This window comes from Urocampus carinirostris, chromosome 2 (assembly GCF_059441175.1).
Source record: "Urocampus carinirostris isolate Australia breed hairy pipefish chromosome 2, RoL_Ucar_1.0, whole genome shotgun sequence".
Lineage (NCBI taxonomy): Eukaryota > Metazoa > Chordata > Actinopteri > Syngnathiformes > Syngnathidae > Urocampus > Urocampus carinirostris.
The window spans coordinates 7,335,894-7,352,897 of NC_142350.1; the positions used below are offsets into that span (position 1 = coordinate 7,335,894).

General features: G+C 42.6%; 2 protein-coding genes and 1 long non-coding RNA gene across 3 annotated transcripts in view; 1 reads left to right on the forward strand and 2 right to left on the reverse strand.

Annotated features, from left to right (window-relative positions):
- Window positions 1-149: 149 nt before the first annotated feature.
- On the reverse strand, window positions 150-2,075 carry LOC148370850 (uncharacterized). The gene is made up of 3 exons (XR_015849735.1): window positions 1,969-2,075; window positions 1,832-1,884; window positions 150-245 (listed from the first exon to the last, which is right to left on the reverse strand). It is a non-coding gene; the product is annotated as an uncharacterized LOC148370850 (long non-coding RNA).
- Window positions 2,076-4,571: 2,496 nt separating this feature from the next.
- Window positions 4,572-11,754, reverse strand: LOC148370851 (autotaxin-like). Its single transcript, XM_088328624.1, has 25 exons — window positions 11,576-11,754; window positions 11,340-11,445; window positions 10,861-11,010; window positions 10,671-10,796; window positions 10,545-10,605; window positions 10,363-10,460; window positions 10,210-10,289; window positions 9,668-9,787; window positions 9,548-9,603; window positions 9,393-9,458; window positions 9,263-9,335; window positions 9,069-9,177; window positions 8,879-9,004; window positions 8,503-8,534; window positions 8,314-8,441; window positions 8,153-8,231; window positions 7,996-8,083; window positions 7,473-7,645; window positions 7,327-7,387; window positions 6,563-6,702; window positions 6,345-6,486; window positions 6,198-6,275; window positions 5,924-6,056; window positions 5,684-5,837; window positions 4,572-5,614 (listed from the first exon to the last, which is right to left on the reverse strand). The coding sequence occupies exons 1-25, from the start codon at window positions 11,591-11,593 to the stop codon at window positions 5,444-5,446; spliced, it is 2,568 nt and encodes an 855-aa protein (XP_088184750.1). The 5' UTR covers window positions 11,594-11,754; the 3' UTR covers window positions 4,572-5,443.
- A 4,027-nt stretch (window positions 11,755-15,781) lies between these two features.
- LOC148370852 (collagen alpha-1(XIV) chain-like) overlaps window positions 15,782-17,004 on the forward strand; it is a 36,598-nt gene continuing 35,375 nt past the window's right edge. The window contains exons 1-2 of the mRNA XM_088328625.1: window positions 15,782-15,829; window positions 15,892-15,979. Of these exons, the coding sequence (XP_088184751.1) occupies window positions 15,901-15,979 (79 nt within the window). The 5' untranslated portion in view covers window positions 15,782-15,829; window positions 15,892-15,900. The remainder of the gene's footprint in view (window positions 15,830-15,891; window positions 15,980-17,004) is intronic.

The following is a 17,004-nucleotide window of genomic DNA, read 5'->3' on the forward strand; positions in this document are numbered from 1 at the left end:
ATGGATCCCGCGACTTGAAACTAAAGTACCTTCCTGATTTTTACTGTGCTGCTCTGACTCAAGTCTGTAAATTGGAACACTTCCCGCTGGGTCTTTATTTGCCCGCCCAAAGGAACCATGATGACCGCCGGTGGGTTTTCCTGTCCGCATCCAGTTCTGCTGCCAGGGAATTCTGAGGTACATGGGTCCTCCAGGGAGCATTGGCTGATTATCCTTGAAGGTGCGAGGAGCCAAGGGTCCAAAAGCTCCAAGAAAGGGGGGACAACAAGTTATAAAACCAATCCTGGGTCTACAAAAAGTGGACAGTTTCAAGTAAACTTTGAACTTTACTTGGAGCTGTTAATCACTGAAAATTAGGGGTGGCAAATATTAATAGTTAGAACCATCAGATCTAAGCAAGTATTTTGATCAGATCAATACTTTCCTCCAATTTCATCAAAGTGCAAATATTAACTTATCCCAGTCTTCAAGCACCAACTTGTAAATAGGTTTACTTATTTATCCTAACATGTTTTATGTTACTTTCTCTAATCTTGTAAACAAGCTTTGCTACATTGTAATTAAAGTTTTAATTATGACCATTTTGAAAATATTGTGCAGTGGGAGGTATTTTAGTTTTCTTGTTGACATTGTACACAGCAGGGGTTTCAACTTTTTAAGCTGAGAGCTTCTTTTTGTTACCAATTAGCGCAAAGGGCACCCAGTTTGATATGAACTTCTAAAGTAACACTATTATTGAAATAGGCTTGAATACTCAACCAATAAAATAATCATGAGAAAATCACAATGACTATCTCTGATGAGTCATCTTCAGGACTGGTCTGCGGGCATCACATTGGAACCCCCGGTATACAGAATTTGCCACATTGCTGCTTCTTTGGTTTGACTTCTTAAGAAACCGTTGTAATAGAAATATTTATAAGTTAACATTAAAGGGACATTGTGTATTCAGCACCGTCAATCAAAAGGTGTAGTAGTTCATGCCAATTACACACGTTTTTAAAATGGAATTGAGTTATTGCTTACGATTTAATGAGTAAAGATTGAGAGTTCATTTAAAATGCAATATGAATCTAGAAAACATTTGAATTGTCATTACAATGTAGGAAACATTGCATGCGACAAGATTAGACATGGCACTCCAGGGTAAGCATGTAATAAAGACTAATTTACCATTTAAATACATGTTAAAATTTCCATTAACTTCAAAATTACTGTTTGACTAGCTCAAGTACAGGGTATTTGACCTTTTCCGATTAATTGGTCTGCACTGCAGCATTATAGTGTCACTCATTTCTCGCAAGAGTATCATTTGATAAAAACATTGGTAACAGGAAAAAAAAACTGCCTTAAATTGAGTCATGGAGTTGACACTTTCTACATGTAGACTTATGTATTAACACAGACTTGAATTCCAAAATATTGTTTAAATGGAAGGTATTTTGGTCGTCTTGTCGACTCACGGTTTATGTGCAATATCTTTCTTGGGTATGGTTGATTGCGATGTGACCACTATTTTTTTCCTATTAGTCTATATTGTATATTTTAGCCAACTGGAGTGCAACCACAATTTGTGAGTAGTAATATCATTATCTTTAGTGGCATCACCAGACATGAGTCTCAAGTGAGGCACAACATTTCCCCTGCTTTTTTGTATTCATTGGTTATCGTCTCTTTTTCATTACTGTGAAGTGGATAGATAATTTTAGAAGTAGCTCAAATGCTGAAAAAGTGTAAGTACCCTTGCTGTACACTAAACGGAAGGTACTAAAACCCATCAAAGAATCCAGTACGTCGGTTCCCCTAATGGTTTGGAACCTCGAAAACTCACCTTCGACATGTTGTGCAAGAAACAGCGGTGAAAGCAGCTGGAGCCACAAAACCCTGACCACAGAAGCAGAAATGGTCCAATTTTAAAAAAGTGCCACAAACCACACCAAGTAAGAGGAAAAAAAAAACACTAAGCACCTCATCGATAAACCTGACCACATCCTGCTCGATCACACTGACCAGTCGACTTGCTCAACAATTAGTTGTGCTGCTACTTAAAACCTGATCACCTCATTAGAAACAGCTGTGGTGGACCAACATGGCCTTTAAGACTGTGGGGAACATTAAAACCAGCGAAACCAGAAGGCACCAGCAGGAGTCAGGACCATTCCAGACCATGAGTGGGCCACATGATTTTTCATCTGGCCCGTCAAACGAAAATGGTCGAAATGTAATGACGACATATACATAATAGTTAATAAAATACTACAAATAAAAACAATCTTTTTGAGTGGCAACCTTGTCCGTATCGTCCCTATGTTTGTCTTCATCCAAAATACTACTACAGAAATACTACAAAAGATACTACAAAATTACTACAAAAATAAATATCAAATTTGCTTAAAACGAGGACCTAATATATTATTTTGCTTTTTCCTGAAAAGAAAAAAATACTATTGAAATACTCGTACAGTAATACAATAATACTACTACAGGTAGATTACAAAAATATAGCTACAGTAAAATTACACAAAATAAGAAATGCATACTACAAAAAAGGTAAAAAATTACGAGAAAAATACTACTATGGAAATACTTCAAAAATATATCAAATATAATTCTACAGAAATAATAGAGATATACTACTACACAGACATGGGACCAAGTCACACATGTGCAAGTCTCAAGTAAGTCTCAAGTCTTCACCTTCAAGTCCCAAGTAAGTCCCAAGTATTTTTTTCTTGGGCAAGTCAAGTCACAAGTCAAGTCCCGAGTCTTAGATTGCCAAGTCCAAGTCAAGTCACAAGTCATAAAAACAGCGACTCGAGTCGACTCGAGTCCAAGTCACTAAGTCTCAAGTCCCCATGTCTGCTACTACATGAACAGTAAAATACAAATCGCTATTACAGAAATATTTCAACAGAAATACTGCAAAAATAAACCAACAAGAATATTACAGTTTTTTTATTTAAATCCTACTATGTAGCTTTTGCAAAACTACTACAGGTATACTATAAAATACTACTATGGAAATACAAGAAACATACTACTGCATACATACTAGAAAATAAAATACTGTAATACTACAAGTACATGACGGATTACTACAATACCCCTACAGTAATACGAAAATACAAAAATACCACTACACAAATATTACGACAGAAGTACTTTGAAAAGACTAATACAAAAATATTACCACAGAAATACTACAAAAATACAACTACAGTGATATTACAAAAATTGTAGTACAAGAATACTACTGCAAAAATACAACCAAAATACTACAAAATCTACAGTAATATTACAAAAAATCGACTGAAATCTGCAAAAATATTACAAAACGAAATATTGAATTTTGTGTTTATAAAATATATATTACTTTTCTTTAATTGTGAGCGTTTCGAATCCACTTTGAAAAAACGTCTCATGCCATCATATTAGCTGCACCGCTTATTCTCACTAGGGTCGCGGAGGTGCTGGAGCCCAACCCAGCAATCATCGGGCAGTGGGCAGGGGACACCCTGAACTGGTTGCCAGCCAATCGCAGGGCACACACGGACAGACAACTCGCTCGCTCATTCACACCCAGGGACAATTTGGACCGGCCAATCCACCTGAAATGCACGTCTTTGGAATGTGGGAGGAAACCGGAGTGCCCGGAGGAAAACCACGCAAGCACGGGGAGAACATACAAACTCCGCACAGGAAGGCCGGTAGCTGGATTTGAACCCACACAGGAGGTTCCCAAGACTGTGCCGCACACGCACTAACCACTGCGCTGCCGTGCTGCCCTTGAAAAAACGTATATAAAGAAATATAGCATGTAGGTGTGCATGTATATTTATTAATAAATAAAAAATGTGGATACGTCTCTAGGATTGGCCCCTTGGCCATTTTTTTTAACCCAATGCAGCCCACGACACCAAATAATTGCTCATTCATGATCTAGACTTTGGGGACCAGCATAAAAATCCAGGTCAAAAAGGATCAGGAGAACTATCAAAACCTTGGAGACCATTTGGACTATCAATACTGAGATCACAATTAAGGTGAAAAGGGACCAGCAGACCTTCATTACGATAGGGACCATCAACACTAGCCAAACTATCCAGAGTCAGACCATCAGCTACACTGCTGAATTTCTATTTGCACCCTACTGTCCCCTCGATTTCCGGTTTTGTGTTCATCTTGTGCTATTCACGTTATTATTTTAATGGGCTTGTCTATTGATTTTTTAGCATTAGCGCAAAGTTAGGGAGATTTTATTTAAAATTAAAGTGGCTTTTTAAAAAAAGTTAACCAGTAAAATAAAAGTATTCCCTGCTCATAATCAAAACACAACAAGAATATAAGCATTTAACGAGCAAAATCCAGTTGTTTTCATTCATATCTGCGGGAGTCCATTTTGGAAGTCGGTGTCGGATAATGATGATATCACTGTTGCCCAAAGCAATAGGAATTCTTTGGGATGACATTCACTTTAGGGTAACATTTCCAAACAATAACAAAAATGAAAAGATTAGCTTTGATAACCACTTTTTTTCTTCTGTGCCGACAAATCAGAAACAACAAAACAGTTAATAACAAAGTCCTTTACTGGTGCCAAGGTTATTTGGTTGAGTGTGTTAAATAAGACATAGGAACCAGACGATGTTCGCCTAAAACCTGGGAGCCACGGCACCCCGCGGAGGCCCGCAAAAAGAAAAAGATGCTCACATCAGGGCAAGCAAAAAGTTCTTAAGTTTGAGTAAAAGCCACACCCCTTGGTCTGCAAACAGGAGTGGTGTGAGGGTAAGGTTTGATCTAGTGTGCTTCCACAAAAAATAATCAATTTTCAATGTAATGTACTTTTTTGTTGCGTGGTCAAGTGCCGGTAAGGCGGGTGTTAGCACTTCAGGCGATCGGTACAGGGTCAGTCTGTCAGGTGTCGCTTGGTTTGGCAACCTTTGATTGGAAGTTGAACGTGGATTAGTTGATCAGGTGACTGTCAGTCAGGCGTCTCGTTATTGGCTCGGGCTGGGTTACCCGATTCTTGTTCCTAAATCCATTCACTGTCATTGATGTCCCTGGCCATCAATGACAGTGAATGACGGAAAAACCCATACAGGTTTTATATATTCTTGTCCTTCAGTGCACCTTATTCATACAATCAGAAATGCAGGAGAATGATTACAACCCTCATGATTAGCACAGTAATGTTTAAAACCTGGATGACTCTGGTCCACAAGGACCAGGTTTGGAGAAGTCTGTGCAAAGGTGTCAGGTTTGTTTGTTGGGTATCAGTTGGTTGCCGTTGGTTTGGGTGTTACCACAGTCGGACGTCTTTTAACAAGGTGTCTGCTGGTTGGATGCATCTTGGTCCGATGTCTTTTGTCCAGGTGTTGGCAGTTTAGTGTGTGAGTAATTTGAGTGTCAGCCGGTACGACTTTTCTGGGTAGTTATTAATATGTCAGTCATCGATCTCGAAGGTCTGAAGGTACGTCTTTAGGGTGAGGACATTGCTATAGCTCTGGTTGTTGGCCCTGTAGAGGTCAAGCCCGGTGAGTATCTCCACGTCTCGGACCCTGGCCGTGTGAAGCTTCAAAAGTTCTTCTACCCAAAGGTGTTCGCCGTCTTTGTTCTGTACGCAGGAACCACGTCAGCAGTCGCCCATTAATTGAGTGCCTTCCCGTGAGGAGGCGGAACTCACATTGCACGTCTCGCTGTTGTCGTCTCTGTGAGGGATCAGGTAGGAGAAGACGCTCAAGTCGCCGTCACATTCGTCCAGCGTTTGGTTGGCTTGGCGGCAGCTGGTTATCACAGTGAAAAAGTGGGTGGGCACCGGCGTGGTGCTAGGAGACACCCTGCATGTGAAAGTTGGTACTTTATTTATTCGGCCTTTCAGGTATAGTGCTAACAGACATATGTCACACATCTCATGCACACTCACTCTTGGATCTCTTCCAGTGTGTCTCGGTGACCGTCGTAGTTGTAGTCAAAAACAGGTCCTGTAAGGACGTTAATGCCATTGTTCTCTTGTGCGTAGCGCCTAAGCAGCACCCCCTGCAGGTAACGCCACACTCCTCCACGACACAAATCACATGGCTTAAAATGCTAAGTCATGGTATTAAACAAAGACACAGTCAGATACTCCTCGCCAGACAACCCGCCCTTTTGTCTTGCTTATTGTGCAAACTCCTCTCCGACGTCGCGGTATGACTTACTAGCGAAGGCGGGAAACATGGGCACCGTGTTGGTGATGAGTGACCCCTCATATTTCGATTCAGATGACGATGCCAAATCTGAAGAAAATAAACAAATAAAAAAGCTGACACAGAACAGGAGTGGCACCCTTGACCCCACGTGTTCACCAGGCGGGAAAAGGAAGCCGTAGCCTAGGAGTTGGTTTTGTCCGTAGTCACTACAGCTGGGGCTGTAGTTGGCAGGTACCCGTGGGTCTGCCCGCAGGCACGGGCCGCCAGTGGAACCATCCGTAGGAAGAGTGATCTCCTCCTGGGGAAAACAGCCTTACATGCTAACAACCCCCTTTGAGTTTTGCCATAGCTTAGCTAAGGCGGTTGCGGTGTACCTGCGGCATCAGAGTGAACGACGTCCACAGCGGCATGGCCAGCTGCCTGCTGTATGCGCTGATGAAGTCGGAGTGATGCAGTAAAGCATAGCGGGTGTCAAACATAACAGCAGGACGTCCGAACGGTAGCTGTGTGACGTCTGGACGACAAGGTACATTATGAAACATATTATATTAGAAGAGAGATCATGGGCAGCAGTTTGTGTTGGGTTATTATTTTGAGCCTAGTAAAACCTAGTTTCCCAGGCTCTTTCCGCAAGTATTGTCTTCAAACTTCTTTATTAAAAGAAGATTCACGGGGCATACTTTCCCCTATTACCATCCTTCCAAGGATTCTACTTCTAGCTACACAAACTAAATGTCATCCCTCTCAATCATGGCCCCAGGATGTAAAACCCACAAAAGAAAAACAGGATCCCTTTTTTCCATTTTGTGATACTGAGGGAATTAATTGTGAGTTTCTGAGAGGAACAGTGGGTATGAAGATAGGGTCAGTATTTCTGATGAGCATGTAGTAAGGTTGATTTAGGAGGGGGACAGCATACCTGTGATGACAGGAGTTTAGAGAGGTGGTAAATCTAGGCCCAGAGAGTAAAAATGGTGACACACTTTGGCTTTTACCACAAATCGACTCAACCAGGAGATCAAAAAAACTCCCTGGGAGAGGGTTGAGCACAAAGCCATAAGACATTTTGTATTATCTGGATTTAAATGAGCTAACTCTCGGGATACTTTGGAATGTTTAAGCAGTGATGGGCACATACTGTAGTTGTAGAAACCATCTTGGACTGGACTGAAGGCCGCGGCATTCTGTTCCACTTTATTCTACAACCAAACATCAAAGACGAAAAAAAGTTTTGTGTTGAGGCTCTACTTTCATCCTGCAAATGTTGTCACAAGCCAGGTATACCTCGTCATCACAGCTGCAACCAAGGTCTACATCCACTACATCTGCCGGCTCCTCATCCAGTGCTGGCATTGCCACTTCATCCGGCATGACAGGGTGGAATGGCGGAGACTTCAACATGGCGTTAAGGCTCCCGTGCGTCCCGTTGTTTGGCGCCGGCTTGAGACCCAGAAGGTCTGTGATTAAGCATAGCGCGGAGACAAGTTGGTGCACATGCTTTTTTTTTTTTTAAAGGAACAGTGTGTAATATTTAGTGCTTCTTAGTGGTACAAAATACACTTTCATTTAGCAAAAAAACATTGAAAAATACACAAACTATCATACCAATGTTCATTTTTGTAAGTCGAGAAATTTGTATTTCTTTTACATAGCGGATTCCATACCTAATAGTCGCCGCCCTGTTTGTCTTGCATCCCTCTGCTATGATGTGCTAATTTGGTCCTGGTTTTCGTTCGCATTAGACAATACACTACCATGTAGCGGTCAAATATTACACAATGTACCTTTAAGGTCGCATGAGACTTACCGCACATGACGTTGTAAAGCTCAATATTGTCGAATTCCTGCACTTGATTCCGATAGCGGAAGCTGGGCCCGTGTCCCATGAAGATGGTCTACAGGTGGAGGAGGAACTTGGTCAGGACCAACATAAAAGTGTGACACCATAAATCAAAACCACACACCCTCATGCTGGTGATCTTGTTGTCAAAGCCATGGTCGCCAAAGAAACCGCAGCGTGTACGCATCTTTTCTGGCATTTTTCTGCAGGTAAAGAACGAGAATGGTTGGAGATGTGACACAGGTGACATTTGTCACAAGGTGACACCTGACATAGATGCATTACCTGGCAACATGCCACTTCCTCTCCATAAGCAAGTGCACGTCCTCAATACGACGGTTGTTGGCGTAATGAAGTCTCTTTGGCAGATGTTGCTTGAGGTATGGTGTGAAGTGTTGCGATGCCATTTTGCACTGAAACAGTTGTAAGCTTAAAAGCTATATCGCCACCTACTGGTGGGAGATATTTCCTCACCGTCAGGTTGGCGACCACCTCCTGAGGGTCATCTGTGGAGTAACAGATATTCGGGCTCTGAGAACTTGGAAGGGGGTTTCAAGAAGGAGAAAGTACAGTATATGGGGCAGGAAGTAGAAGCTACGGTGACAGAAACTGCAAGGCAGGTGACTGGAGAATAGATACATGAAGATACTAGGACTACGACAGGTGCCGTAAAGTGAAATAATTCAGTTTCGGAATGTAAAACCTCTACCAGAGACTGACTTAAACCACACACTCATTTCAGTACAAGAATCAGTGGCTAAAAATATTTTTTGACACTTTATGGACGTGTATTCTCTATTGGAGAAGAACAGCAAATAGATATGCTAAGCAAGCATGACTTGGGACTCACACGTTGTGGACTTGCTATCCCGAGGTCTTATCCTGCCAAGGGAACCCGGAATGAGCATGATGTCATCAATGTTGAGCGGGTAGCTGCTGAGGAATTCTGTGCGATCACAATGCGCCTCTTCCATGCCTGCAGGGGGTCACACAGTTATCCTTTTCGTTACCTGCCGGCAGTGAATGGGGTGTAGCCTCACCATGGTCGCCCACGACGATGACGTTGACGCAGCGGTGGAGGTTCATCTGCTTAAGGCCGTTCATCAGCTGACCGATCACGCCGTCGAGCTGCCGTAGTGTGTTGTCGAGCTGCACCGACAGACGGAAAATACTGAAAAGGTTTCGCTCAAGTGGAATAACTAAGGATTTGATTACATTCCACCCCATGGCCCACCTCATTGCTCAGCGGACCCCAACGATGTCCGAAGGTGTCCGGTTGCTCTGAGTGCACTGCGTACACATAGGGCCTGTGCACAAGACATTTTATTTAATTGCCTGCAACGACATAATAAAACATTTTCAACCTTTGTTCGTCAGGCAGCTGCAGCCACTGCAGAATGGTGAGTATACGTCTCTCCAATTCAATGACCCTGTAACAAAATTGATGAAATGCTTTTGTGAAGCTGTTCCCATGGTATTAGCAGCAACAAAATACCAGGTAAATCAGTAGGGCAAGTACCACGGCCAGAAGAAGGTTCCGGCTTTGACACCTTGTTCCTTGGCAGTGATCCAAATCTGCAGATTGGACCGACCTCGTGAGGAAATGGTGTCAGACGCCATACCTGGACTCAACACTTACCGGCTGCCCGCCCCACCAGCGATGATTGAGCTTCTCTCGAGACCGCAGGTTGAAAGTGGCATTGAATACCGGGTCGTGCATGGTATTGCCCACAATCCCGTGGGATTCTGGGTAGAGGCCCTGCCCGGTTGACAAAATAATATTGTCACCACCAGGTACTAGAACACTATTGATATATCCATGCAGTGGGAATTTCACAACTTCTGGCACACACCAAAGGTTCCTATACAACGCCAACCTTGCCAGGACCCAGGATGCATGGCCGTTGGCTATATCAGCGTGCACCCTACCCCATTGTGGGGTTATATGTTATATGTTCCCTTGTAGCCAAACAATGCTGGCATATCTTGATCTGACAGCACCCTGGCGTGTGCTTGGGGTCCCTCCTCTATACACATTAAGCACCTGACCATTCCTCGATAGATCAGAATTTCCTGCTGGGGACTTGACTACCCACCACCATGTCAGGACCTATGGTACCCCTGTTAGTAGGTGCCGTGGTTGACTTAGTTATGCACACATTGACAGGTCACATGACTCACCGTGGCCAATGTGTACAGGTTGGGAAAAGTCTTAGTAGGGTAGACAGGCCGCATGTAAGGAGCTGTTGTTCCACACAATCCTGATTGACAAAAAAATGTTAGATTAGCAAAGCCAGGCAACGTTGAGTGAGGAAGAAGGCAGGGCCGACCTACTGAGTTTCTGGATGTTTGGCATGACGGACACTCCCTTCTTAAGGTAGGATGCCCGGAACCCATCCACAGAAAGCATGATGAGTGGAGGCCGGACAAAACTGCAGGGCAGAAGGAAAAACATGAACTCTTCATCACACTCAAGTGCCACCTACTAGTGTGAGAGATACTTTTAGCTGACTCACCCGGCAGGACACTCAGCACTTACTATCTCCTCACAGTCTCCTTGCAGCCATGAAGCCTCACCTGGACAATGAAAGCAAAGGCAGTAAAAAGGGGTTGTACAGCACGAAGTTGAAGTCAGGTAATACCTTTGCAGACCGCCTTGTAATTAGAGCAGCAGTCTCCTTTTTCCAGGCAGTCATCAGTGCAGTGACATGCATGCTCGTCGTTCCTCTCCTCTCCACAGCGCTCCGGATGGCACTCAAAGCGACCCGCTAGAGACATAGACCCCACGCCTGTTCAACGAGGCCTCAACGAACAGTTCGTGTTGTTACTGACCCGTTTTAAGGCACTGCTGGTCAAAGTCAGAACAGCAGCTGTAGTAGGTTTTACACAAGTTGTCACAACGACATCCTGGAGGCTCAGCTTCCTCAAGCTCAAAGCAGCGACCCTTGCATGAACCAGATGAGCTCACCCACTCGGACACTACTGCGGTAAGACAGGATGGGTAAAGGATTTAAGAAACAGGTGACAACCGGGAAGAAGAGAAAACCAAGAACCGAAGTGACTCGAGAAAAGAAATTGAACCAGGGACATGGACACCGGAGTGCCTTGGAACCAGGCACAGAAAAAAATGTGGCCACATTGGACTAGTTACAGAACCATGACAAGGGTGATACAAGAGATACCAGTGATACAAGGTTCCCACCGAAAGGCACAACACCCTCAGACCCATGGAATTAGGGACGAGTCACCTTGTGTATACAACAGGAGCCGATTATCTGCCCCGCTCCAAGGGTCCCAGCAATTTTTCTCACCTTTAGTGTGGACCACCGGGGCATCTCCACCCTCAGCAGGTCGGCTGGCCTGGAAGACGTATGCTGAAACGGTGTCATAACGCCACCCGCTTAACGCCAGCAGCAGCTGCACACAATGAACAGGTCACACCAAAGACACCAAAGTGTCTTTGTTGACACGCTAAAGCGCCTCATTGTTTTCACCCTTGCCATCATCTGGGAGGCTCATGCAAGTAGAAGAACAACAAGACTCTTACCAAATAGTTAATGAACATGTTGGTCAGCTGGACAACAAAGTGTAAAATGAAACGTGTCCAACGTCCACCAAGAGAACTCGATGCGCCTGTGCAGATCGATGCGCCCAGTCGCTCGTTCACTCTCTGCTTTGCACTTTCTGTCTCTCGCTGACTCTCTTGCTCTATCGGGCTCTCTCGCTCTCCTGCCCCCGCTACGCGCCCCCGTTCCCCCATCAACCGTATCATTGTTTGTCTTGTCCAGCCAATGAGCAGAGAGCGGGGAGGGGGGGGCTGTGTATGTGTGTGTGTGAGCGTAGGTGAATACATGTAAAGGGAGGGCAAAAGGGGTTCTAATGGGCATGATCCACCTGACGCATGCCCTCTGACCTCTTTCTCTTGGGCCTGTCAACGTCAAAGGCGGAGACTAAAACTTCATCAAACGAGAGTTCACACTGAGCATTGCGTGTTTATGTGTGTTTTGTGTGTGAGTCAAACACATTGTTAAGTTGACAACACATGAAAGACATCCTTCCGGAACGTCTCGTTTCTCACTGTGGTTTCATTCAACATTCTCCTCGTCTTACAAGGACCACACACGCAGGCACACACAAGCCTGGGGGCCAGATTATCTTCTTAAAGTGGTAGGCGCTGTGATTGGCCCCAGTGACTGTCCTCACCTGGGGCCGGGCTTAACGGCATGATCCCAGCAGGATGTTGGCGACTAAGATGCACCTGGTCCCTGTCAACCACTCGGCCACCCTAACGCTACCCCTCAATGCCAATAGTCTTCACTCTTCTATTTTGTCTACTTCAAATGTGGTACCCGGTCGTATGTGGAAGGGGGGCCGCACGCAACAATCTTACATACTTGGCTCTCAACAGTTGACTAATTTGTAAAACGGATACCGGCTACAGAAAATTGTGATATGGAATTTTACTGCTCTGACAGAGATGGAGGTTTTTCCACACAGCTTCAGGCTGGAGAACCATACAAAGGGTCTTCAATACGACAGAAAAAAATCATGGGCTTATCTCTGTCCAGGCGGGAGGACATTGCCGGTTCACGCTATGAAAGCAGAATTGAAGACCTTATTTAGGACTTCTGTGACACAGTAACAAGTATAACCACTCCTAGTCTAGGTAGACGACAGGGTAGCCTTCCTCTGGACTAGGGGTGGGGTGACAGGTTATGACTCTTGTTGCACTCTCAAACAGAATAGCAGCTTGAAAGTCTCACCAATCAAGAAGTTCTTAGAGGGTGTGCTTGAGAGCACTCCATCTGAAGACCACTTTGTTCTCTTTGGGGACTTACCTGGGGGATGTGAATGTGATGTGGCCTAGGAGGGGTTTCTTTGCTAGTCACAGTATGAGGGTGTCCATATGTGACCTTGGCAATAGGACTGTAGTTGGATAGTTGAAATTCGTGCCTCCACTTCTAGGGGACCAATCGAATCTGTGGGAGCAATCTGGCCAGTGCCTGTTTTAGAGCCAACCCTTGGACCTTATGATGGACACTTGCAGAAGGGGAACCCAGGGATAGAATACTCCAAAGACCTCCTCAACTCCACTGAAACGTTGATATTTGAGGAAGCAGTCTGTGGATTCTGTCGTTCTCTCATTTCTTAGGGGTGAGCCTGTTAGTCTTTGTTTTAAGGGACATGTAGCGTTTGCTGGAGAGCAACAGGGCAAAGAGGTGGTGGACCGGGTCTTTGATCAAGTTATCTGTAATGTCCTACAGACTGGGTAGAGAACAGCTCTTTAAGTAAGTAGGAAAATTACTCGATAAGCCACTGAGGTGATTAAAAAGCTCCCACGATGCAAAATATTTGCTTGGAGTTCCTAAAAGCCCTGGATGTTGAAGGAATAGAACATGTGGAATGCGAGACCAGGTTTTTGGCACCAAATTTTAGCTTGAAGCAGAATTGTAGCTTATATTCCAATGAAAGAGAGACAACATTCTTGTTGGCCTCCCCAGCAAATTTGATTAAGGGGGTCTCAATCTGTTCATGGATCCTGCCTGTAGAAGATAATTTTTCAGGTAGAGTGTCGGTTCCTGGAGGTTCAATGCTCCTTCCAGCCGCGTAAAGGAACTCTTGGAAACAAAGACCTTACTGTATTTTTGGGGATGGGAAAGGGAGAATCTTTGACTACAAACTACCTTGGGCAACTTTGTGACTAGGAAATTAATCCATTATTTTGTCCCCAGCCTTCCCGGACGTAAAAATTTGATTTGACACAAAAAGTTGGCTTGTGAATTCAACTTGAATTACAAACACGCAGTGTGTTTGGCGTTCTTTCGTGTACTTTGGACAGTTAATATTTGCCCCACTGGGCTTCAACACCCCTTCTGCACACATGCGCGTTATGATGCAATCTTTCAATTGCACGCTGTTAAAACAATCTTTTTTATTCTCTACGACCCAATTAGAGTTTAGTCTAATCTGGAATATGAAGAAAATAAATAGCATATTAGTTGTCGTTTTCTACACTTTTTCGACGTTTTACGAATTATTATGAAAGTTCTTATTCGCGGAAGTTGAGGACAGAATAGATAGTTGTACACTGCTGCACTCTTTTGGTCAGTAGAAGTCAATAGAAAGATTATTTATACATGTATAATTTGATAATCAAGGAAGCCCAATTGTTTAAATATTTTAATATTTATAATAGTTAGCTAGTCCTAACCCAGTTTATCTTTTTTAGAAATTAGTCGAAGTTCTTGAGTTCTATTCATTTAAGTTTAATGAATTAAACCTGTAAATATAACATTTTGGATGAACCTAATTTATCCGTATTTTGTATTGAAAAATCCCCACAACACGGACCAAAATTAAAAGAGGAAATAAACATTTATTTGGAAAATATTGTGCAAATGTAAATGATTTGAAAGGAATATTATTTATGTTTGAACATTGCCATCTTGTGGACCTAAAATAAGTGCACATTTATACTGGTTGTTTAAATGTAGCGGAAAAATACAGGTACATATTTTAAACGTTTTTTAAACTATGATTATGGAAATGAATAATTCAATATAAATTTGTGCTTTAGAATGGACCAATTGTTTTTTTAATCAAATAAAACCCATAGATTACCCTTTATTGTTATGTTTTGCTCCCGTTCCTTGGTGAGTATAAAACTTTTTTGCGGGCCAAATGCTTTTTTTTTAAACGTATGAACCAAACGTTCGACTTTTGCTTTAGTCTTGCTCTGCTGATGATTGAAGTTTTTGTTTTGTTCATTTAAAAACAACAGACGAACATGTTTCTCTTTTTTAATTTCCAAATGTAAAGATATTATAACTTGCTTCAAAACATCCAATAAAAACGTATTGTGTAATGGTTTACTTCCTTTTCACCATTAAACATCTCAACTTTAATGGGACAGTGTGTATTATTAAGTGCCCCCAAGTTGGAACAAAAAACTTTTATTCAGTAAAAAAAATATTGATTTGAATACTTGGCACAAATACATAAACTATGATACCAATGTAAGTCGAGATATTTACATTTATTTTACATGGAGGAATCCCACATATTAGTTGCCACCATGTTTGTCTGGTGTCTTGCTTCTTGCTGTGGCACCGGTTTTCGTTCGCACTAGGCAACAGTGCCCTCTAGTGGTCAAATATAATACACTGGGGCTTAAACAAGTTCTTTCATTAAATCAGAAAAATGTTTCCAAATTCCAAAATGCAGTTTGATTCCTGTAACATTTACAATAACCGCTTCACTATGATTTTTCTCCCTTAATTAATAATCAAAACGATCCAATTAATCAAGTATTAAATTGCTAAATGCGTCTGGAATTTGTGGGAGGTGTGGCCCCCTCCCCGGAATGAGTAGCCGTAGGCTATGGCTGCCAATGTGGCGCACAAAAAAAGAAGAAGGGAAAAAAAGAAACAAGAAATCCTTGTGAACAAGTCCCAACTGATAAGAGACTGTGAAGCTTCACATGCGCAAACCAGAAGTGATGCTAGCTTACATGCAAAATAAGAGGCATAAAATGGAATGTAAGGATTAAATGTTCTAAAAGAGGATGACAGGAGGATGATTTAAAACAGTAAACAAACCTGATAAGATCGAACTCTGTTCAGAGGAGAACACACAAACTGTCAGAATGGATTAGTTTAGGGTTTAACTGTGTAAGCACTTCCGGTAGCGTACGACTCTGCCGGTGCACATCAGGTTGTGGGGTTCAGATGAGCAGGACGCGCAGAGGGGACCAGACGCTGATTGTGGTGGGGGGGTTCACGCACGTGCACGTGACAGACAGGTATACTCGTGCACGTGCCGCAACTTTTGTTGTTGGTTTTTATTGTCGGCTCGTGTCTCAAGTGCTTTGCAATGACGTCACGACACTGGATGGTCACTTTGTGCGTCTTGTGTTTGATGCTTGGACAACCTGCGCGTGCGCAAGGGCAAGGTCAGTAACGCGTGGTTGTGCACGAATGAACAAGGTGGTGAACAAGCACCTGCTCTTAAGCCTTTGCATGAAACTGTTTAAGCCAGGGGGCTCAAACTTTATTAAGTTGGGAGCCGTTGGAGCTAGGGTCTGGGAGAGGTTTGGCCAATTGGGGTTTTCCACAAAAAAGTGCTCATAAAAACGTTACTCGATTCTTAAAAGGACAGTGTGTAATATTTGCAGACTAGATGTCACTGTATAGTGTAGTGCAACCTAAAGGGAATCCTACAAATCAATAGGATGAATACAGACTACGCAAACTCCTTTTAAAGGGACAGTGAGTATTTTTTGATTTCTCGATGGCACTGTGTTGTGTCGTGCAATGGAAAACGAACGCTAAAACCACAGAGAAGAGTACCAACTACGGAGACTCAAAATAACCAAATAGCACCCCTTTTCTTCTGATATTTTACCCATTCTTTCACAAAGAAAGAAAAAAAGAACGGAAAATAAGAATAGGAATAATAGAAAAGTAAAGGGAAAAGCAAAACAAGAAAAGAAAAAAGAAAAGAAAAAAGGAAAATGGGGTAAAAAAGGTTTATGGGAAAAAGAGGTTAAAAGACGAAAAAGACAAAAATTAAGACAACATTTGTTTTGGGGTTTTTTTTCCTCCTTTTTATTTTTGCCTTTTTTTCTTTCCTAGTCATTTTTCTTTCTCCTTTTTGATTTTTCCTGCCCTTTTCCCTTTGTCTTTTTATTTCTCTTGTTTTTTCGAATAGTGTATATATTTTTTAAATTCTACTTTTATTTTGACTTTTTTTCTGGTTTTCTTTTTTCATTTTTCCTTTTACTCATTTTCTTGTCTACTTCTTTCTCTCCTTTCTCTACTTCTTTCCTTCTTTTCTTTCTCTTTCTCTTTCTCTCTTTCTTTCTGTCACTATCTCTCTTCTTTCTTTTTCTTTTCATCTTCTATTTCTCTTCTTTTGAAAAGTAATAAGGTGCCGTTTGGTCACTTTGGATTTCCATAGTTCTTATTCCTCCTTGTG

Coding starts and splice junctions, on each gene's coding strand:
- LOC148370851 (XM_088328624.1), bottom strand. Junction 9,005..9,068: donor CATCGTCGTGGGCGACCATG/GTGAGGCTACAC, acceptor GACCCCCTGCAG/GCATGGAAGAGGCGCATTGT. Junction 5,615..5,683: donor ACAACAGCGAGACGTGCAAT/GTGAGTTCCGCC, acceptor TCCTGCGTACAG/AACAAAGACGGCGAACACCT.